At 45.6% G+C, this 23174-nt stretch overlaps 2 protein-coding genes across 8 annotated transcripts in view; both read left to right on the forward strand.

Moving 5' to 3' along the window:
- The first annotated feature begins 3413 nt into the window (after nucleotides 1-3413).
- LOC101914629 (translation initiation factor IF-2) lies at nucleotides 3414-6611 on the forward strand. The gene is made up of 6 exons (XM_055796757.1): nucleotides 3414-3751; nucleotides 4098-4431; nucleotides 4896-4973; nucleotides 5363-5476; nucleotides 5936-6065; nucleotides 6219-6611. Exons 1-6 carry the CDS (start codon nucleotides 3429-3431, stop codon nucleotides 6278-6280), a joined length of 1041 nt encoding a protein of 346 aa, XP_055652732.1. The 5' UTR covers nucleotides 3414-3428; the 3' UTR covers nucleotides 6281-6611.
- A 1495-nt stretch (nucleotides 6612-8106) lies between these two features.
- DNAJB14 (DnaJ heat shock protein family (Hsp40) member B14) overlaps nucleotides 8107-23174 on the forward strand; it is a 38340-nt gene continuing 23272 nt past the window's right edge. For 2 of the 7 annotated variants that reach the window (XM_055796749.1, XM_055796750.1), the window contains exons 1-2: nucleotides 8116-8476; nucleotides 14516-14693. In XM_055796749.1, coding sequence (XP_055652724.1) covers nucleotides 8344-8476; nucleotides 14516-14693 — 311 coding nt within the window. In that variant the 5' untranslated portion in view covers nucleotides 8116-8343. The other 5 variants (XM_055796755.1, XM_055796756.1, XM_055796752.1 and 2 more) reach the window with 5 other exon arrangements.

Raw genomic sequence — 23174 nt, forward strand, 5'->3', positions numbered from 1 at the left:
AAAAACCCCAACCAACCAAACAAAACCAAAAAACCCAACCCACCAAACCCAAGCTAAATTGCCCCCCTAAGCGGGAGTTAGGTCAAAGTTAAGCGTATTAAAACCTCTGACTAAAAGTTGCGTGCTGAAAGTAAGCTGTCTCTCCTTAGCCGTCACCAAAAAGATTCATTCTTCAAATGCCTTCTCCTGTGTGACTCTGAAATTCCCTAGATATTCAAATTTGGATCCAGGAATACCATGGCAGGGCTGAGCACCTAGGTGTGTATCTCCCACATAAACTTGCTCTGGATCCAGAAACTGCAATGTTCCCTAAGGGATGTGATACAAAGAGCTTTCTGGGAGCACTTCATCTGTTAGTCTACTAATGAAGATGATCTCCACCACTTCTGCAGGAACTAAAATGCTGCAAGAAACAACTTCAGGAGAGAGTCTAAATGATATCGTGTTCATAGCCTAGTAGTTAGTGATGGGTGAGAAGCTGTCCCTGCTTTAGAGAGCATATTCGTATTTTACAGGCAAGTGAAAATGAGTGCCAGTCTCCAAGGAAATCATATTACATAGCAGACAGGGTAGAAAGGAAAGCAGCACTACATCTCAGTTCTCCTAAGACATGATGAAAAATGTGCTCTAAGAACATAGCCAGGCGATTGAATGTCCCTCAGCTACAACTCTCCATCTGCAAAGAGGAGGTAATCTTTATCTGGTAGCTCACGCTGCAAGGCTGCCTGCCTCCCAGCAAGGACCTGCACAAAGCCTGCTAAGGCAAGGCACAGTGCTCAGCGCTGGCAGGTGTGCCACCAGCAAAGCTGTCCACCCTCATGGGATGGGTGGGAAGTGCCTGTGGTCCAGGACACTGTATCAGTGGCCTCTCTGTTCAATTGCATGTATCACACTACAATAGAAGGAGGTCAGTCACAAGATAGCTAATACAAACAAAGGTTTAGTACAATTAAAACATCTTGTAATGAGAAGCGTCAGAAAAACTTAATACTAACAAAACAATGGCACAAGGGCTGGGTAAATGATGTAAAGCCCTTCACCACTGTGACCTTCGGAGGTAATAAAAAGATACCCCAGCACACCACGCCACTGAGACCACAGGGCATGAATACCATTAGACAAGTCCAACTACCAGCAATTTGCTTTCCAGACCTACAAAACAACATCTTTCCCCACCAGGTTCCACATAACCTTCCCTTTTAAAGAGATTTTTCACTTCCTTAAAGGGACCTATTAATGTTAATTGGACCAATAAAGTACAATTACTTTGCTCTGCCCCACTTGAAGCAATATCTTCCTTTTCCCTCATGAGGTGGTTACATTGTAAAAACTAGATAAGACATTTGGGATGTAGGCCTGAGGTACTGGTTTCATTAGGAAGTTAGTTTTAATTTCTCTGTATATTTATATTCTCTGTATATTTACTGGGGGGTGTGGGGGGGTGGGGGTTGTGCTTTTTTGAGAGGCTGGTTAGTTAGCATTGGGTGATCCAACGTGTCCCTAACCTGATCAGTTTGGTAAACAGACATCCTTGCATTAGCTTAACCTGTGGTGTTAGGCTGCCTTGCCTGCGTAATCCCAGCCGTAAGGAGCCCCAAGCAGCTGAAAGCATGCAGCCAAAGCAAGCCGTCAGGGAAGCTCATGTGGGAAGCAGGGATTGTCTCCATCTGGTAAGATGTCTTTTTGTTCTGCTTTCTAGCACTTCTGTGGACGGAAATTGGGGAGAAAAATCAGGTTTTTTCCTCCTACATCCCAAATGCTGTTTGCAGAGGGTCTTATGGCCTGCAGCTTGGCTTGTCTTTCCCTCAACAAAAAGGGCAAATGGATCCTTGCTGTAGGCACTTTGGACAGAAATAATTTTAAAATAGGAAGCTGAATGAAATCTTAACTTTTGCAGGTTCTGTAAAATCTTGAGGTTTGTTTTTAAACTTGTTAAAAAATCCAAACCCTCTTATCTTCTTACTTGCTGAAGGACATCATAAACAACCAATGCTTCAAATAGGCAGAGGCACCAGACAGTTACATAAAACAAACCACCAGATTTCTGCATGTAGGAGTGTCTGTGCTCAACTCAGTCCTGTCTGTGTGTGTGTGTGCATGCGTGCCTGGAAGTAGGTCTCTCCACCCTGAAGCCGTAGCAGCTAGCTCAAAATGCCTGAACTGAAACTGGTGTTGGAGGCATTGATGCTGTGGCCTTGGGCTGGCTGGAGGCTCCAGGAAAGGGTCCTTGGCAACCAGGCGGCCAAGTATTTGGAGTCAGCTGTAGGAGCAGGAGAGCCACAAAGTTTAAAATCTTTACAGTTTCAGTGAGAAGCTGGCAATACCTTGAAGTGGAGCTCTAGGGATCAGAACATACCCTCCTATTTTACAGCTCTGATTATTTTACATGTTGTAGACGTGAAGAAAGTAGAAAAGTTATGGCGATGAGAGTATCCTCACAACTTTATGCCCTCAGCTCTACCTCCCATTAAATGTCTGTCTGTAAGAGTACTCATCATGCTTGGGACCCTTCGATATCCAGGTAGAGGAAAAACACACATGATGGCCTACTAAATGGTAGATTTGTGATTAAATTGGTAAAGCACGTATCAGATCGAGCTAGTCTTCCCTCTAAAGACCTGTTCTGCCACTGGAGGGTCAGGGTCTCCCCCTGAGGTCAGTGCCTGATCACAGATGAATGGTGTATCTCTCAGATAACAGAGATTTATGGTGTTCTGAATGAGCACAAGGAATTGTCACTTTTTTGGAGTTGAAGGAGGTGCATTAACTGACAACACCCCCAGCTGAGCTCTGAGGTTAATGGCTAGGCTGCTTTTTTTCTAAAGTAGAAATAATGATGCTGTACTGAAAATGGCACCTGAAAACAAAAAAAACCAAAAAAACCCCAACAAAAAATGCGGCTAGGGCTTCGTTTCAGGGTAATACAGGCAGGGGTTTGAAGTGGCCAAGCAGAGGGCATCTGCACTGCATTAATTAAATGTAACACTTGGAACCAAATTCATGATTAACAGTTTTTAACCATAGTTTGTGAAATACCCAGCAAGACAAATGGGGCTGAGGCAGGGTTGCCCTTGGTAATCATGCATCTCTTGCATAAGATGGAAGTAAAAATAAAGACCAGTGCACATGTGTGGAGTTGTTGGCCGTGCTGGCACTTCCCCACCCCCAGCATCATGAAGAGTGGGCGCAGCTCCGGCCTTGTCCAAACGGCTCGGGCCAGCCCCGAGCTTTCACTAATGCCGTGCCATTGCGCCTCATCCAAGGCCGGGGTGTGACATTCTTCAGGCTGCTTCTGAAGTGCTTTGTGCACCAAGTCAATTAACCTTGTTGGGGAAGGCTTCAAGCAGCAGCGCCGTGAGCCTAAAGCAGCTTGAGTAAAAGGCGAGGCAGAGCGAGACACGAATGGGACCCGGCAGTAAATAACCCGTATGAAGCGAGTCGAGGCGCCGGGCAACCTCAGACAACCGCTCCTCCTGCCGCCGATCCCACCGAGCCCGACGCGCCGGCCCCCGCCTGCGCGGCAGCGGCCGCCGCCGCCTTCCTGGAGCGCCAGCCGGGTCCCTGCCCCTCCGCAAGGCCCGGGGCAGTGGCGACAGGCAGGGTCCGGGCCTTGCGCCGCCGCTGGGGGGAGGCGCGCCACGGCCGGGCGGCCCTGGGGCCGGGCGGTTGGCGGGGCGCCGAGGCCGCGGCCTGAGGCGACGGCCGGGCGGCTGCCCCTCGGGAGGCCGCTCCGGCTCGCAGACCGCTCCAGGTACGCTGGTGTTTGATTTTATATTGTATTTCAGTCAGACTTAAGCGCCCTGAGGGTGAGACCCGTTATCGAGAGTCGTAAGGCGACTGCCCCGCCCGGCAGCAGCCCGCGGGAGGCGCCCCGCGCCACCCCACACAGCAGCGGCGCCGCGGGAGCGCGTCCCCAGGCCGGGACGTGCGGGGGCTGCGCCTCCGTCTCCCGGAAATAACGGGGACAGAAACGCAGAGCGGAGGGGGGGCTTCGGGCCGGGAAGCTCTACTGGGCGATGCCAGGCAGGGCCCTGCCGTTGGCCTTCGGCGCTGGAGCAGGCAGAGCCCCCGGCTCGGTTCTCCCGCCTGTCTCCTAGGCCGTCATACTGCTGCCCTAGGCAGGCGCCTGTCGCTTTAAGCAGGGGCGGGCCTCTCCCGCAACCTGCATTGCGAGGCCGGCACCGCCCCGCCCGGCCATTGGTTGTCGCTGGGGGAGAGCGGCCCGCCCCCGCCCGCAGCCATTGGCTGGGGGCGAGGCTGGGGTTCCCGGATGCAGGCACGTTCGGCCGTTATAAAGCGCTGGGGGAAGGCGGGAGCGGACGCAGTTTGAATCGCGGCGGGTCGGGTCAGGTCGGTGCTGTCAGCCGGGCTCCGTGCGTGCGGGACGCTCTCTTCCTTTGCCTGCGCGGCGCAGCGCTCCGGTTCGCGATGGTGAGGAGCCGTCAGGGGCCCGCTCGGGCGCGGGTGGGCTATCGGGGGAGTCCGGGATCGCGGTGGTGCGGCCCTTGGGATCAGATGGGAGCGCGCGCGGGGGAGGGGGCCGCCATCGCGGCGGCGCGCGCCGGTGGGCGCGTTACCTGCCGGTAGGCGGGGGGGGGGGGGGGGCAGTGTCGCACGCGCACTGGTGCCGCCGGAGAGAGGGAGTGGCGGTTGCGCATGCGCCCGGGAGCGGCCTGTGCCGCTAGGTGTAGCGGGCAGCGCGCAGGCGCGCGTGCCTCCCCGCGGGAGGGCGGGGCCGGAGGGGGCGCAGCGCATGCGTGGTGGGGCGGCGCGGTGCCAGCGCGAGCCCTGACCGCTGTCCCTCGCGGTTACGGTGTCGCTGAGGTGGGAGGGGGTGACGGGTGTAGCGCCGGCGGCGGGTGCATTGGCTCTTAGACACCTCTTCTCTCCGCTAGGCTGGTGGGAAAGCTGGGAAGGACTCTGGAAAGACCAAGACCAAAGCAGTGTCCCGTTCTCAGCGGGCTGGATTGCAGGTGAGCAGGCACGGGGACATGGGTGAATGAAAGCCAGGCTGGCCTCCCACCTCATGGTGGGTTGTGTTGTGAAATCTGCACAGCCAGCTGTCAGTGTGTCCTCCAGAATGGTGTAAGGATCCATTTGATCCTTGAGTGTTAATGTCTGGCTTGACTATGTTTAGACCTTCTGCATATCTCTGCAGGAGGGAAGAGAAGTTGCTTGTGGCTAGAATTTTGAAGTTGCTGATGTGAACTTGGCATACAGTGTTCTTAGCTGGCTTCTCAGCTAGTGAAATGTCATCTGTACTTCTGCCACTGGGATTCTGTTGAGCAGCATGTGGTTTAGAGTAGCGGCTTTCTCTTTCTGTCTCTGTTACCACAGCCTGTTCATGCTTCTATTCTTCCAGTTCCCTGTTGGCCGCATCCACAGGCATCTGAAGTCTAGGACTACCAGCCATGGGCGTGTAGGAGCCACAGCTGCAGTGTATAGCGCTGCAATCCTGGAGTACTTGACAGCTGAGGTAAAGCTCCTGCAAGGACTGTAAGCAAGTTGGTCAACTCCAAACTGGCATAATAACCACAGCCTACTGTATTTTGCCAGTTTGGACCGGACTTTGAACCCTTCACTTGTTTTGAGCCAGTTTTAGTGCATGCATCATCAGGAGACCATGAAATATGCATAGGATGGGTGGGACCTTTTGTTCTGCAATGTGTGCAGACAAAATTGCTGTGAATTACAGGAAAGATGGAAGTCTGAAAGTATTTTACAACATGCTGTAATGGCACATTTTATATCTGCTGTGAAATACTCTGTTCTTGGGGATACTCAATGCAGAGCTGAAAAGGAGGAACCCTTTCAAAAGAGGCATCGCTTGCTGTCTTGGTGTCACAAATAATGTGTTTGGTATAAAATAGCCAAGGCCATGCATTTGATCTCACTTGATTTATGTAACTCGGTTTAAAGATGGTCTTGTCTTCAGGTTCTTGAGCTGGCAGGAAATGCATCCAAAGACTTGAAGGTGAAACGTATCACTCCCCGTCACTTGCAGCTTGCAATTAGAGGAGATGAAGAATTGGATTCTCTCATTAAGGCAACAATTGCTGGTGGTGGTATGTAAATTGCTTGATAACTTGTGATGACTTGGGTGGCAAGAACTCTTTAACAGATTAGAGGTTCTTAATGCTGTCAATTTATTTGAAGTGCAAATTTTAGGAAAACTATTGAAGAGAAATAACATGGTCTTAATTGTTGCTCTTTCTTAGGTGTAATACCACATATCCATAAGTCTCTCATTGGAAAGAAAGGACAACAGAAAACTGTCTAAAGGATACCAGGATTCCTTGTTATCTCAGGACTTTAAGTACTTAATTGTCCAGTGTTGGTGATTCCAGTGGACTGTATCTGTGAAACACAATTTTGCCTTTTTGTAACTTTGAGAAGCTAAGGCTCCCTTGAGCTTTCTAACAAACCAAATTTCTGCATTGAAGTCTTAACCGTATTTAAGTGTTACCATGGCTTCAAAGAAGCTATTGTATTTGTAGTGGGTTTTGATTGAGCTGACTGTTTTTAGATTGGTTTAAGTAAAGGAAATGTTTGGTTTTGTACAGACTTTTCATCCACTAGAGTGGAAATATTCAATAAATGTTATGTCAAGACTGATTGTCTCTTGTCCACTAAATAATACTGAAAAATTTGGTCTCGACTACACAGCCCTTGAAGAGTCATTCATTCTGTGGTTGACAACAGTTCCAAGAATATGCAACTGTGACAATTGTACCACCTGTGCTTGGAGTATCTGGAAATGGTTCTAGAGTAGCTGCCATTGGTAAATAGTATCAAGTGAAATGGCATGTGGGTTTTATCGTGCAAAGTTACATTCTTGCTAAATGAATGTGCTGTGTAGTGTGATGGTTGCCTTTAGCAGGGCAGGTGTGCTTGATGTCAGCCTTCCTAGAGGGAAGGAGTCAATTGTGGCAGAGGAAGCCTGTAAGATGAATGGGTGTTGAAAATTCAGAACTTCAGCTGCTTTCTTAATGGTAGAGCCTGGCCCGGTTTACTGTTTCATGTAAAATACCATGGGGAGACTTGATAAAAGCAGGTGCTGCACTGCAGCTGCCTCTGTTGGCTCATAATGTGTGAGTTGTGAGAAAGAGTCTAGTCTAAAACCTGCTTCTGAGGTAGCAGTCTGACAGCTTTTGTGTGGCTTTTCCATGTGTGGGCTTTACCTCTGCTGGCTGCAGGGATCTGCATTGGGAAGCACTTGCTTTCTGTTAGTCTGAAGTGATGAGGGCCCAAACTTGGAGTTTAAGGATGGAGTATTAAAGTTAGCGTCAACATCTGCCACACAGTGGCATCCTCAGGAGCAGGAGATTAAAGGGGGGTTCTGGTGATAGCTTCTTTAGCTGTGCTTCTTTTTCTGCAAGTTCATTTTTTACAGAGCAGGGCTGCCTGTTGCTGTGATAAGGGAAACCTCATCCTTTTGGTGAGGCTGTCAAGACTGGTTCTGTGGCTGGGGGCAGCAAGTTCTGTACCTTGCAAAACTGCTCCTCCAGCAGTGAAATACTTCGAATAAAGTTGCCTCTGCACTGAACAGGCTCTTCTGTTTCTGTAGCCTCTTGCAGGTACCAATCCCTGCTGCAGCACTGTAGCTGGAAGGTGTTGACCTAGATTGTAATGTTGATTAGACCTGTGCTAACCGCAGTCATCCTCCGGAGCTGCGGTGTTTCGCTGGAGCAGCACCTGACTGCCTTCCTCCCAGCAAATCGGTCCTTGGCAGGATGTAATTGACGTCTTTAATTATAGCGAGCAGTTACAGGGCGCTAACGAGTACCTTAAAGGGTGGTTAATGCGCTGTGAAGAACGACAACGCATGGCCCCCACGCTCCATACGGGCTCCAGGGCGGTCGCGGCAGGCCGGGGGTGCGGTGCTCCGCGGGCCGCAGTGCAGCCGTAGCACGCAGCCGCCCGCCCGGTACTTTTCCATCGCAGCCGGCTCCCGCGGGCAGCTACCAGACGGCGGCGGGGCGCCGCGGGCGCGCCGGTGAGGGGCGGCTCCAACGACCGGAACGAGCCCGGTACTGTCTGCGGCGCGGTGGCCCCCGCCGAGGCGGCTGCCGGGGCCGGCGGCGGGGCCCCGGGCCCGCGGGGCGGCGCATGCGCGGCGGCGCCCCGGAAGCAGGCGGCGGGCCGGGCTGGCTGCCGGAGCCGAGCGCCGCGCTGGGGTTGCGGTACCGCCGGCGCGGAGCGACGCGGCGGGATGAACCTTGCGGCGTGAGGGGAGCGTCCGCCCGCCCGCTCTCTCCTCTCTCTTCCCTGCCCGGCTCCGCTCTGGCTTCAGGCCCCTTCTCTCTGCGCTGCGGCGGGCGGAGGCGGCGGAAGGAGAAGCCCATGGAGGGGAACCGAGACGAGGCCGAGAAGTGCATCGGTATCGCGCGGGAGGCGCTGGAGGCCGGCAACCGCGACCGCGCCCTCCGCTTCCTCGGCAAGGCCCAGAAGCTCTACCCGACCGAGACGGCCCGAGGTGAAGCCCGGCCCCTCCTCGCGCCCGGCGCCCCGCCGGCACCGCGGCCGCCCCTCCTCCCCTCTCCTGCTTCTCTGCTGCGTTGCTCAGTCGGGACGAGGGGGGGACGGCGGTGCCCGCGGGTGGGTGGGCGGGCGGGGGAGGGTGCGTCCCCGTGCCCCGGGGGTCCGTGAGCCGAGGCGCTGAAGCGAGCGGGACGCGGCGGTGCGTTCTCCCGCCATGAGGGGACGGCGCTGCCCCGGCCGCGGCCCGGCTGGCGGTGCGCGGCCCCGCGGGGAGGGGAGGCCGGAGCGACGGCTGAAGTGCCCGGGAGGAGCGCTTCGGGCCAGCGGGTTTCCATCGCCCGCGCCGGGCTGTGGGCAGCAGCGGGGTTACCTCCCCGCTCGCCGCAGGGGCTTGCTCTGGGCCGGCCCAGCCGCCTGCGTGTCCCCCCGCCTGTCGCCGCCGGTGTACCCGCAGCACACAGGCCGGGCTTAGACCCGGTTACCGGCAGGACACCTCAGGCACCAGGCCGAGGCAGGCCGGGTTGGCGTCCCTGCCTGTCACTGAATTACCCCTTACTGACAGCCTGCAATAAAAGCTTCTGCTCCAGGTTGGGCAGTGTCTTCATACTCTGTTTTACTTGTCGTTTGGTTTGGGTTTTTTTTGTTTTGTTTTTGTTTCCCTTTTGATTGTACAGTAGCGACATAGGAATTGCACACGGGTTTAACTGTCCTAGAGAAAACAGGACAGGTGGTTCCCCCTATGACTTAATTGGCACTTCAGACACTTCTGGCTAAAACTTGAAAAATAATTAGCATCTTCCTAGCAAAAAGTGTTTAGAAATTAAAATGGGCAATAGTAAGGTTTCAGTGTATGCGGAGCTGTTACCTGCCTTGGAGTCTTTCTGTCACAGTGTTAGAAGTTGGCTCAAAATACCTTTAAACGTAGCAGTGACCTGTTGCGTTCCTCTGGTTCTCGCTCACGTTGTCTGTGCCATGGAAGGGGTAGGAAGGACTTAAGTGCTCTGTACTGACTTAAAGGCCTCAGCATTTTCCATTTTTGGAACATGACTTTGGGGTAAAGTCCTGACGGGAAGCATTCTTTGCTGTATTTTATTCTGTAGTGAAGCCTTTATGTCAGGTGAGTAGATTCAGTGAATGTTTTCTTGGCCTCTCTTGTCTCCTGACTAGTTTTGAGATGCAAACAATAACTAAAGGTGTCATCAGTGCTTTTTTTTTTGATAGTATATGGTTTTGTGTGTGTAGGTTTGTTGTTTTTTTGGCTCTTCCATTTTTTTACAGCAAGACAGGATGGATGTTGCTGGTAGATCACCTGGAAAAGGTAACCATTACATTGGATCAAGAACATGGCACTGTGTATATCCTTGCAACATTACATACTTCTCTGAAATAAAAGCAAGCAGAAGTTTGCCATATTCCCCTAAATTTCTGTGGCTTCAGAAGATAACATGCATGAAAATACTTTCAGAGTTCTGGAAGCTGTGTTGGTCAGGAGGCAAGAAGGTTGAGGAGGTTCCAATTCAGCTGCTTCCGCCAAAGAGAGCAAATAGCTTGGTCTACACACAGCTTATTACCATCTTACACCTCCAAAATAGGATTTATAGTAGCTTTCAGAAAAAGGAAAAAAAAAGATATTTCAATCTGGTTTATGTTTTGAGTGTTAGGTTGGTTTTGTTACTTTTAAGTAGGACTGCTACTACATAACCAGCTGTAAAGTATTCAGTGCAAGAAATAGATGGCTAATTAGGCTATTGTCTGTAGGACACTTGTTTTATTCACTGTGGAAATTAGCAAAGTGTGTCACAAATGAGGTGCAGATCTGGTGAAAAGAAGGTAGTCTTCTGGTAGTGAACTGTAATCTGGGGAACTGTGTACTGAAACTAAATGCTTCACAGAATTTCTCTGTGATGTTAAGTAAGTCACTTTGCTCCGTTTGCATTAGTGATGGCTAATTGTTTGTGCTTCGTTTTTCAGGTATACAGCTTGAAACAAGGGCCTGATTTGTGGAACTGGTGGGCAGTTAAAGCTCCATCTGAAGCTAATGAGAATTGCAGATGCCCTAATACCACTGAAAAAATCAGGCCCTAGGCCTGATTTGAACTAGGTACTTAGAAACTAGGGACTCTCTAAATTTGTAGTATCTCTGCTTCAGTATTCAAGCTGTGGAGGTTGGTAATTCTTTTCAACTCATCCCATTTCCTCCCAAAACAACACCAACTCATTGAAAACATATATATATGTTTGGGGTTTTTAACTTTTTGTGGCACATAAATAGCCCTGTTAAAGATGTAGTAAGCTGCAAGGACACAAAATGTCCTTTTCTCAGGACAGGAACTGGAAGGTGTGCAATAAATTAGAACTGGCATTTCACACTAAGAGCAAACAAAATGACTGCTTTGTTATCTCATTGTCATCTTCAGATAAATTAAGTGGAGCATCCACTTGGGGAAAAAACCAGCAGTAATTCATAAATCAGATAATTAAAAATGTGTCATATCTCATACCAAAGAGAAGGAAACAGTTAAGGTTTTGTAAGCTTTCTTAGTTCTAACACAGATCCATATTTTACAGTCATAATGTCTTGGGTTTATGTGGTGATAGGACAATATGGTGCAGCCCTAGTTGTCGCCATACTCATTTTCTCTTCGAGGTATGTATTAGAAGGTCGTTCATACCAGTTTCTCACTGAAGTCACAGGTTCTTTGTAGGTTGTTATCTTTACAATTGCCCACCATTTCACAATAAAAGCAATGAGAATCAGTAGCACTGAATCTTTTACTAATGGGAGCTTCTTCCTCCTGATGTTGTAAAATGTTATAAAAGGACAGAAGCATGTTTTAACTATTGTTTCTAAAACAGTACTATGTGTGGTTTGGTTTTGGCGACATTTGCATTTAAAGTGTATTCAGCACTAGCTCAATCATCAGTGAAGTTTAGTTTTGCTAAACAAAGCCTTTGCCTGGAATACGCTGACTGCAGCAGTGCTATTTTAAGGCTTTAATGGTGTGAAATGTAAGGTCAGTGCTCGTTTAATGGTACTTAGCTAATGACTTCATAGTACCAGTGTTCATGTTGACATCACACTTTGCTAGAAAACGTTTTACAATTCAGCTGTTCAAAATATTGTTTAATTATGATTTTTGCTAATGATTCATCATGCAACTGAATGGAAACTAATTGCTTGTCTGGAAAAGATTTGTAAGTGGGTTTAAAGAAACAAAGGACAAGATCTTTTCAAACTTGCATGCCATTCTGTTTGGAGTGAAAGGCGGAAAATTACATTAAGGACAACTATTTTTCAAGTGGTTCTTAAGATTTTCTTGAACTGTTTCTGATGCTGCCTTTAACAACAAACTTTTCAGGAGTATGTCAGCTTAGTTTTTTAGGCTGTTGCATTAGTACGAATTCTGAATTAAACAATCCTTCCATTAGTGAAAGTGGGGGTCATGTTCAATGCATAATGGAATCAAATGCAGTGCAAGCATCTTTCATTCAGCAGCAGGTACACACAGGAGGGCCTTCAGACACAGGAGATAAGATTTGTTGTCTTACCTGCTAACAGAATAAGTCTTTGGTTCTTTGTATGTCTGTCTTTAAAATACCTAGATGAACAGTGAATTTTTTCTTTAATATGCTGTTAGTACTACAGTTCTAGCAGTAAGTTTTACCACCAGCAGTTCATGGAAGAGTGAAAGTTGCTTCTGAATATCTGAACTGTATATTTTATTTGAAGAAAACAACGGCTCCAGACCCTTTGTATGGTTTTCTTTTTCAACATAGAGCAATAGCTGGTTTGTATATGCTGTGTTCTGCTATTTTAAGAAGTTAGCACTTATGGATTGGGTGGGGTGGGGGGAGGGGTTGTTGGGGATTTTTTTTGTGGGTTTGGTTTGGTTTTGGTTGGTTTTTTTATTGTCCTGCATTGTGTTCTCAGCAGTGCAGCTCCATTACGGGGATGGGAGCTCTGAGAAGGTGATTAGGAAGTAGTAATGTTGAAAGTATAGTGCAGCCAAACCATTTAGTTAAAAAGCCTTACCAGCTAAACTTGCTATGAAGAGCCACTGGGTGTTAAGAACGCAGACAGTTGTCTGTATCTGCATTTCTGCCATTACTGCTACTACTGATTTTGCACAAGCATTAGTGCAGGGATGGGGAATTTCTACAGCAATACCAATATAAAGGCAGGATTTATAAAACTGTTGAGTAAGCATTTTTTTTCTAGAGGGTAAGGCAGGGTCACATGATTGATAGGATCCCACGTGATATTATTACTAAATATCAAATGTCACAGGATAGAAAAAGAATAATTTTGTTTTCTGTTACCACTTGTCTGGAGCACATTTGGGCTGAAAAGGCTTGATTCTGAGGACACTGTCTGTTCAAGTCTCTATTCTTGATTAGTTCTTAGCCTGTAGACACAATCTCCTTGTTGGAGCTGTTATTACTTCATTTGCCTCAGAACTTTAAATGCCATAATGGATGATACTTAACTATTGCAAATATTTGGATATGCGCTTCGGTTGTAATCCATAATGCAACTATAGCTCTCCTGTTTAAGAACCTATTTTCATTTCTTTTGTAGTGAAAAACATTCCCTCAGTATACAATTCAGCATCTAAGTGTTAGTCATTTATTTCTGCAGTAAAATGCCTGATCTGATCAATTGATAAGTCTTGCTGAGGCAGGCACGACCACAGGACCAGCACTGAAGTCAGCTGACTTTCTTGTTCGGGCTCACTGTAGCTATTCATCTGCAGTACTTCAGACTGCTGTGGCCAGTGGGTAATAAGCAAACTGGTAAGTAAAAGCAAATACTGGAGAGTCTTAAGAAGCGCATCTTAGGGAAGGGTTCTTCCGTTTAAACAAAGCTCTGCTTTCTTCTCTTTCCTGTGCTTCTGTGAGATATGAGCTATGATATGTAGGATCCCAGTTTTCTGCTGCTCTAAGGGAGACCATGCTAGTCAGAGGAGGATTTTTTTGAATTGGATTTGGAAGAAAATACTTCAGGATTCTACTCACTAGCTTCTAGAAGAAAATGTTTTTTTAACAGTAAAGCTATAACATACTTTCACAGTGAGTGGACATTTTTCTTTGGAAATTTTTGTTAGGGCATTTTTTATGCAGCTAGTAATTCTCAGTTGTTTATGAAACAAATCTGGCCTATTAGTTTGCTATTTTGCTCTGAAGAGATCTCTTTTCAGGAAAGATAGACTGATAATCTTTGATCTACATTATGCTTTGTGTGCAGTCCCTTAAGTTTGAATAGTACTGCTTCTGATTTATTGGTAAGACAGATAACCCCAAAATACAGGCTTATATCCAAAAAGACCTATTGTCTGATGCTTTATTAAAACTGCTGAATTGAGATCTGCTGGACTATGGAAGGAAAAAGGATTTCACGATCTAGCAAAAGCACGCTGGTTTTCAAGATTCAGGTCTTAAGAGTTGGGTGTAGTTGGCTGGTCCTGATTTACTTGTGGCATTTCAACAGTTAGTTTGATTTTCAGCTGGTATTGCTTGGAAGGGGCTATAGAGCATCAGTTTGTGGCCATTAATGGCTCAGGCTACGAATAGGTATGTACTATAGCAACTGAAATGTGCTGGAGATGGGCTTGGTCTCTGTACAGAATCATTTCCAGGTTCTTTAGAGTGTTAGGTTAATTCTTTTTTTCGATTTACAGTTGCTTATTCAGGTGTTCTGATGTTTTCACCCCAAAGCATGGGTTCAGTGCTTCTAAAAAAACATCTAGAAATGAAGGACCTGGACACTGGACAAATTCTCTCAAGTATTAAATTACCTTGGCAGATATGGAGGGGAGCCCAGTCACTAATTTTGAAATATTTTCCATAGTTTTGCCATGAAAAGCAGTTGCTAGACTGGCCTCAGAAACGTTTGTGGTACAAAGTGATGATTGATAATGCAGGAGGATGTAGCAGCTAGTCTTCTGTCACGTAGTGCTCCCATTTAAGATACTTGAGATCCTAAACTTAATCACTAATGCCTGTAATGATACTATGATATGCTGTTGTTTTATAGTTTTGTTGGAAGCTATTATGAAGAATGGAAGTACTGCTGGGGGAGGTACTTACTGCCGAAAACCAGCGAGTAGCAGCAATGATCAAAGTAAGCCCAACAGCACGAAGGAGAGCAATGCATCTTGTGCAGGTGAAAGTGGAAAAGGCTACACGAAAGACCAAATGGAAGGAGTATTAAGGTATGACCTTGCTTAAATACATCACTGCTTTTCATTCTGTGTATTATATCCTTATACTTTCAGCTCCAGCATCTAAAGAATCAACAGAAAATTTGAGGTTAGCTGAGAGGGGTTACTTGTACTGAATTGTGACTAAAAGGAAGAGGAGAATTTTGCTGTGTTTAAACACAGTATGAGACACTGTCACTTTCTGCAAGAAAGATGCTGCTGCTGCTCTCTTTAAACCATCAAGGTACTTTATATAAAGGTAATATGCAAAATAGTTCTTAAGTAGATCTCATGGTACATGGAAGAAGTGATGAAAATTCTACAGTACAACTTGCAGGGCAGTTGTTCTGTTCTGGAGTATTTTTATGCTCAAGATACATGCTCACTCCTAAAGCTTATTTTTAAGCTAATCTTGTTGTACAGGCTGGTCTTAGACCAGTGTTAAGATTGTTTTGTTCTGGAAGTACAAGGTGGGGCAACATCAGGAAAGGAGGATGTGCAAAAAGAAATAAAGATTAATAAAAATGTCCTTTTGAGGCATGTAACTCTTTATTTGTGTTACCATTACACACTTGTTGGCTGTAGGAGTGAGAAAAATACTGTTTGATATGTGCCTTGATTTCTGCTAGAGAAATATGGATACAGACACTCTAAAACTGCATACTTCAAAACCCACCTGTATTTTCAGATATTTTCAAGGGAGCTCAAAGAAGGGAAATCAAGAAGTCATCATTTCCTTGTTTGTGTAGATTGGATGAACTGTGTGCAAAATAGAAATTTGTGTGTGGTGGTTTGGTTTTTTGTATGCATGTGTGAAATATATGTTGCTGTTGATATTATCTTGGGATCTTTTACTGAAGTTCGGTGATCTGTTCAGCTGTGTTAACAGTGAGGAAAAAGTAGCTTTTCTTTGTTGATACAGCAACTCTGCATTCAGGCAGGTAGACAGCAGCATCTCTGGCATGGTTATTCTCTTGGTGTTGCTATTTGCTATCATCTCTGCTTATTTAATGCTATCGTTCCTCATTATACATCTGAGGTAAAACCTGAATAAGTGTATAAATTTTTGGCCGCATTGAAATACTAGCTGTTAAAATGAATGCATAATATGTGTGTGTGCGCACATGCATGTGAGACAAAATATCCAGAAGGAAGTCCTCTGTAAAATGAGGCCTACATCACATTAAGATATGTAACACATTTTAGTGGGTTTGCATGGCCAGGTTTTGGTAGCAGGGGGCTACGGGGGTGGCTTCTGTGAGAAGATACCAGAAGTTTCCCCCATGTCCAACACAGCCAGTGCCAGCCTGCTCCAAGATGGACCTGTCACTGGCCAGGGCCGAGCTAATCGTGACAGTGGTAGCGCCTCTGTGATAACATATTTAAGAAGGGGGTTAAAAAAAAAATCTGCACAAAAAAACCTGCAGTGGAAGAGAGGAGCGAGAACATGTGAGAATAACAACTCTGCAGACACCCAGGTCTGTGAGGAAGGAGAGGCAGGGGGGTGCTCCAGGCGCCAGAGCAGAAATTCCCCTGCAGCCTGTGATGAAGACCATGGTGAGGCAGGCTGTACCCCTGTAGCCCATGGAGTTAATGGTGGAGCAGATATCCACCTGCAGCCTGTGGAGGATCCCACACAAGAATAGTTGGATGCCTGAAGGAGGCTGTGGCCTGAGGGAAGCCCACACTGAAGCAGGTTTGCTGACAGGACTTGTGACCCTGTGGGGAACCACACTGGAGCAGTCTGTTCCTGAAGGATTGCACTCCATGTGAGGGACCCACGCTGGAGCAGTGTGTGAAGAACTGCAGTCCGTGGGAAAGACTTATGCTGGCGAAGTTTATGGAGAGCTGTCTGTCACGGGAGGGACCCCACACTGGAGCAGGGAAGCGTGTGAGGAAGAATGAGCAGCAGAAACAACGTGTGATGAACTGACTGTAACCCCCATTCCCTGTTCCCCTGCACCACTCAGGGGGAGGAGGTAAAGAAATAGGAATTAAGTTTAAGCCTGGGAAGAAGGGAGGGGTGGGGGAAAGGTGTTTTTTTCTGATTTCAGCAGTAATTAATTAATTTCCCCAAGTCAAGTCTGTTTTGCCCATGATGGTAATTGCTGAAGAATCTCCCTGTCCTTAGCTCAACGCACAAGCCTTTCATTGTATTCTCTCTCCCCTGTCTGGTTGAGGAGGGGAGTGATAGAGTGGCTTTGATGGGCACCTGGCATTCACTCAGGGTCAAACCACCACACACATAATCAGAAAGCTGCTAGAAGGAAGGCTGTGTTCACTCACCTGTGACATGGCATTCTGAGCTGCAGTCTGCTTTGACATCAGGCTCCCTGCAAGGTTTTTGTTTGTTTTACCAGAAAGTATGTTGCCTACTTTGTTGTGAGTAAAATGATGTAGAGCCAACTTTCCTCCATGGTATGTTTTCATGGCATTGGGTATTACTTCCTTGAAGGGATTCACTGGATACCAGATAAACTTAATGCAGTTTGTTGAGATCAGAAGCAGAGTTAGGGTTAGAGAAGTTGCACATTAAGGATAATTTTGATGCAACATTGCTTCTTTAGTACCTGTTTCAACAATCTGTTTTGTGAATATTAAATTTGGGGTTTTAAAACCTACCCAGATCTTTGCAAGTAAGCAATTGTAATAGCTCGCACAACAAACCCATGTTTGTTTGCATTTTACATACCACTTGAAAAGCAACTGTTAAAACAGTATCTTGACCTTAGCTTGAGTAATGCTACCGTGCTTTAGTATAGCAGATTATAAACCTTTGGAGAGACACTGAATTTTGGTTTAGATGTGCAGTGATCAACAGAGCAAGTCTCCAGTTCTTGTTGGAAGTTTTGAAAAGTTTGTCATGCTGTCAGTTAGTGACATCAGTACACCACTTAGAAAATTTGTGGTTAAGAATTAAAAAACCCATGCGCTTTTCCAAGGACAACAGGATTAAATACAAACAGTGGGCTAAAATTTAATGGAAAAATATAACACATTCAGTGATGATAGCTGAGGGAAAGTTCATGTTTAAACCACAGTGAGAATGAGCTGTCTAGTTGAAAACATGACAGGCTGCATATATTACTGCTTCAATCAGGCCCCAGACTTTTCCAATTAAATGAAACATGCCCCTCTGGGGAGGGATATTCTTTAGAGAGTAGAGCTTGTCACCACCATATGCTTCTGCCATACCACAGCAGAATGGTTTTCAGAATTTTGAATTGGTTAAATAAATGCATGTGAGAAGAGGTGGCTTTAAATAGTGTTTCTTGTCTGATTTTTTTCTTTTAAGAAAGAAATTTCTAGATAGCAAGGTAGCAAAATCTTCAATTTTTAATAATTTCTGAATCTTCCCATGAATCTACTCTGTCAAACTAAATATGTTTTGTATGCTTATGATTTGAAAGGTGGTCATTATCCTCAAGTATTCTTCCCTCTAGGAGTTTTTGGTTCTGTATTAGTAATTTGACTATAGCCTGAGAGAAAGCATTCCTGATTTAACTACACATGCCATTTCCATTGCTTTTTTTATAGGCTCTAGTGATCAGTAGGACAAGGGAGTGTCCTACTTGGATCCTCTGACTTGGATCATTGATTAGTGTTCCTGGAGTTGTCCAACTACCTTGAATTTGCTTGTGACAATTAACTTAAGAAGCACAGCGGAGACATGCTTGGAGCAGTATAACTAGATTAACTGCTTTAATTTTCATCAGGGTTACTCTAGTAATGTGAGTAGGTACTAGTATAAACAAGCACCTCTATGCTGTTTTTATTTTTTTCTGCACACACAGGGGACACTGATCACTAGCAAGCTACCATAACATTTCTTCAGAGCATTACATGAGTTTGCAAACAAGTTGCTCAACAGGGAGAAGCATAAGATGCAGTGTCTTTCCACTGATCGCATAAGTACTGGATGTTCTTTGTGGGAACAGTGCTCACTATTTCAGTGTGAGAGTTTGAAGCTTGAGATGTCCGAAAGCACTTTGATACTTTTGAATTGAAATGCTTTGAAAATACCATCTGTAGTATATGCATCTTTTTCTTAATGGTGCTTGGCTTGTCACTGAGGGCTGGATCAAGTTGCCTTAACGCTTTAGGTGAGTTGCATATAGGATATATTAACAGGAGACTAGCAGATATATGTTAGGACACACAGTAGACTTACATCTTTTTAGAGCAAGTGCCCTAGAAGTCTCTAGGCAATTGAAAGCTGTCTGAATGTCTACTTAAGATAAATGCACAAAAATAGTGTGCATGAGGAAAAGGGAGAATTTGCTTTTGGATTCTGTGTCTTTGCTTTAAAGCAATTCCTTCGCTGTTTGGTGTAGGTTATTGGAATTTTTTTCTGAGATAAAGAAATGAAACATTTGTGTAAGAAAAAATCTAAACTTTTTTCATCTAGTTCACTTAACTGAAGAAGTGCTGATCAGGATTACAGTTATCAAAGAGTTCATCATTACTTTCAAATATTCTGTTCATCATACCTGTCTACTCATACTAAGTGTGCAGACACTTTGGAAAGATTTTTTGGACTAGCATGAAATTAAAACATAAAAAAGCATAATTTGCCTGCTGTGTGTTAATCTTTCCCTTTTTATGCTGTGAAGTGTGTATTATCAGTTATCTACTACACGATTTAAAAAAAAAGTAGTTTTGGAGATAAATATATGTGGATTGTACGTGTTAAACAGACTCCCTTTAAATGATCTTAAAATTCATATGGTGTCTGATGTCTTTTTTTTTGTTTTTGTAAATAACTTGTAACATATATTCTATATTACCTTTTTGACATCTGAAAGATAACTGCCATGATTTAGTAGTATGCAGAAGTTGGATTGCTATCTTGTGAAAACTGTGGTGGAATACTGCTTTTTCTGCCCTGCCGGTGCCTGCCCCTCAGAAGAAAGCACAGGAATTAAATTTTGTATTTGGATCTCTGAGCTAAAACCAAAACAAACCAACTGAGGCATGAGTTGTGGGAACGTTCCAAGGCAGGATTAAATGTCATCCAGTAGTGGTTGAGAATAATCAGCAACTTGATTTGAATTCATGGAGTAAACCAAACAATTGCCTCTACACGTTTCGTGGATCAAACTAGAAGGAATGTAAGTTGTGTGACTGACTTTTACCAGGCCTTTTGCTGAGATTTCTGCAAATTCAGCAAATAGAGATACATCATTACATTTTTAACATGGGGTCAAGAAGATAATTAATTGAAAGCGGAATAATAAGAGCAATCAACATGTGCTAAAATGGAAAAAAAATAACCAAAGATAAGAAATGAGGGCATGCCTTTAATTAGGCTGCTGGAACTACTGTGAATTGTTGTATCCAGTTGAATGGTTGAGAAAGTCAAGGTGGAAATCGCAGTCAGAGCACCTGTCATGGAAATGTGGCACAGAAAATATGGTGGACTCTGTCAGAAATCTCCTGCCTTTAATCTACACTTTCTATAGCTGAAATAGAAGTTTAGACAAAATCTGGAGAAAAATATGCTGATGTAAACACAGCCTTGAATATTTCATGTAATTTCACACAGGAGAAACAAACTGGCCAGTTCTATCCAAGAGCAAGGTACTAAGACAAGCACCCTAATGTATTGTTGAATCCATCAGTAAAACAGACATCTGAAACTTCTGGTGCATTCATTCCAGAAACTAGGGATATGCTGGTACCAGCTTAGGGTTTCTTGACGACACTGTGACATTCTCTTCCCATCTAGAGCATTTTTGCAGACCACACTTGTCATCCAAATTGTGACTAACACATTCCCAATTCAGCTGCAAGATGCCCCCTGGCGTCATTGGAAACTTGACCTATGTAGAAACTGCATTTTACTGTGTTTTTCTGCTCAACTCTGGGATCAGAAGTCAGTGTACCTTCCTTTGGCTCAGTTCTTTGTCACTAATACTCATCACTGCTCAGTTCAGATTACTTCAGATTGGGAGAAAAAATTGCGGCTCCCATCAGAAACTTTTCAAGATTGTGATTGAATTATCTGTCTTTTGGGATGTCCCTGTGCATGTAGATGGAGGCTTTGGAAGGCCCTTTGAAGTACCTAGTTGTACTCAAAACTTCATGATTATGGATCACTCCAGGTATTTGATACAGAAATGCAAGCATCTCTGATAGGTTTTGTTAACCTGATAAAAGCTGTTGATGCTGACCTAATCTGAATTGTAGATTTGAAAAGGGAAACAAGAAGTACAGCAGTAGGATCACATCATATTGTGGTCACACGAGAACCGCTGGTCATGGCCCCAGAATTTCTGCAGATGAGAGCAGATGTTACAGGATCTGAAGGGCTTCCTCTGCCTTCAGCTGTCAGAGCATGGAGAGGAGCTGGCTGACCAGTTCTACTGCAGGTGGCTTGTCAACTGCAAGCTGGAATAGCGGAGCTTTGCAAATCATGACGAAATATCTCTGTCAACAGATTGTGGATGAATATAGGCTATCGCTTGTCCTCATGCTGTTTGAGAAGTCTATTCTCTAAAAGTCAGATATTGTTTTAGGAGCATCCAGTAACGTGCCATCCTAAAATAGCCAGCACATCTGTTAACCAGAAGGATACTGCCAAGGTTCTGGCAGGGGACTAACAATTCAGCAAGGGCAGAAATTAGCTAAAAAACAGAAATAATTTGGATAGTAATTCAGATACAGAAGTGATCCAACTAGGAATGAAAAACATAAGAAAAGCAATTCTTATAAAAACAAAACCCCAAAGCAATTAACAGTGAAAGCTCCAAACTTCAAATGAGCCAGAAATAAACAACAACAACAAAAAAAACCAGTTCACTACTAAAGTGACAGTCAATAAGCAAGTGGTATGTAAATTGCAATTTTAGAGAGAAACACCTGTGTGGAGTTTACATATGCAAGATTAGCACTAAGGACTACAGTGCCTTAAGTGCAGCAAAACCAACCAACCTATTTGAAATTCTGAAGGCAGCCTTCAGAAAGTGAGCTGCTTCTGCCGGGATTGCTGCAGGACAGGGCTTTTAGGTGTAGTTTAAAGCCATAAGTAGTATCAGTGATCAGCCTTTTCCAAAACCTCCACTGGTTTTACTCTTAATTTTTCCCAGTCTCTGCTGACCAATGAAGTGTGGCCTGCAATGGGAGTCGGGTGGAAACGGGATGGTTCCTTCCATCCATCTGCCCTCCTGTGACAGATCTCCAGAGGACAGTTCAATGCTCCAGGCATGGTGAGGATTGTCAGACATCAGTCTGCTAAAGGCAAGGGGTGAGGAGTGTGTCCAAAATGGTCACCTTCTGCTGAGGGACAAGGATCGGGTTGGCCATGGCTTCCAACAGCTCCCAGCAGCTGGAGAGAAATTTCTTATCAGGACAGTAGCAGTTTTGGGGAATAGGACTTAAGTCTTAGAGAAATGCTGTGGAAAGCCTGTGATCCCCATCAAAGGTGGAGGAGGGATGTGGCATGTCTGGCCCTGGTGGGGTGGGCTGTGTGCTCCCCCAGTTTTTGAGAGGCCTGGTGACTGCACAGCACATGTATGACCTGAGGATCTGGTAGGTTGTCCTGGTGATCCCCTACAGTTTGTCCTGCTATAAACTGACCTACCAGGTTGAATTTGTGATGTATGAAAGTGTTGCCTCTCAGGAGCACATCACAAATACTGAGAAGTGTTTTCTAACCATCTTTGCTTGTCCCATCATCCCCAGTGAAAAGCTGCTGCAGTACAAGTTTTGGTGCAGAACTCGGATGGACTTTGCTAAGGCGGGAAAGAGCAAGCGGTTACCCTGTAGTGATTGTCCTGAATCGTGCTCAGCAAGGGGCCTCCTGGCAGAAGTCACTAACTCCCTTCCTGTAGGAAACTTTGCATTAACCAGATGCTACCTACTTAGAGTCCAGATGCTTTTTGCCTCCAAGTGGCAAAGCAGTGCTTGTCTAATGGCAGGGTGTAGCAAGGGCTTCATAGCACAAGGTCATTGCTGAGAATTTCAGGCTTAGGTATGGTGTTTGGCCCCTGTGCATTTGCAATTTTACAATCATCTAATTGCAATATTACAATCATCTAATATATTTAAGGCTTGATCTGCCTCATTCAAAGTCCTGCTAAACTTTGCAACATTGCCATTTGTATACATGTATTCCATATGATTCCCCATGAAGTTACTTGCAGCGCTGCTCCTCAGGCTATCCAGCAGACTACTTGCAGCTTATGCTTGCCTCTGAGGCTTGTAAGAGCCCACGCTGACTTGGTTGAGATCTGAAATGGCAATGGTCTAAACACTGAACAGGGGTTAGGTATCTCGGTGTTGATCCTGTGCAGTTGAAAGGAGGGCAATGTAAATGATCTGGAGGATCAGTTACAGGTCTGTTCCAGGCAGTGTTGCTGTGAGTGTGCCCATCCCAACAAGAACGGGCAAGGGAAAGTCAGGGCTGGCTGTCACATTCACAAAGGCTTCTTTGTTTGAGGCTGGCTGTTTAGCCTGGGGTAGCAGGGCAGGGTATGAGGGTGATTTGATATA

Source organism: Falco peregrinus, chromosome 2, assembly GCF_023634155.1.
Source record: "Falco peregrinus isolate bFalPer1 chromosome 2, bFalPer1.pri, whole genome shotgun sequence".
NCBI classification, from domain to species: domain Eukaryota; kingdom Metazoa; phylum Chordata; class Aves; order Falconiformes; family Falconidae; genus Falco; species Falco peregrinus.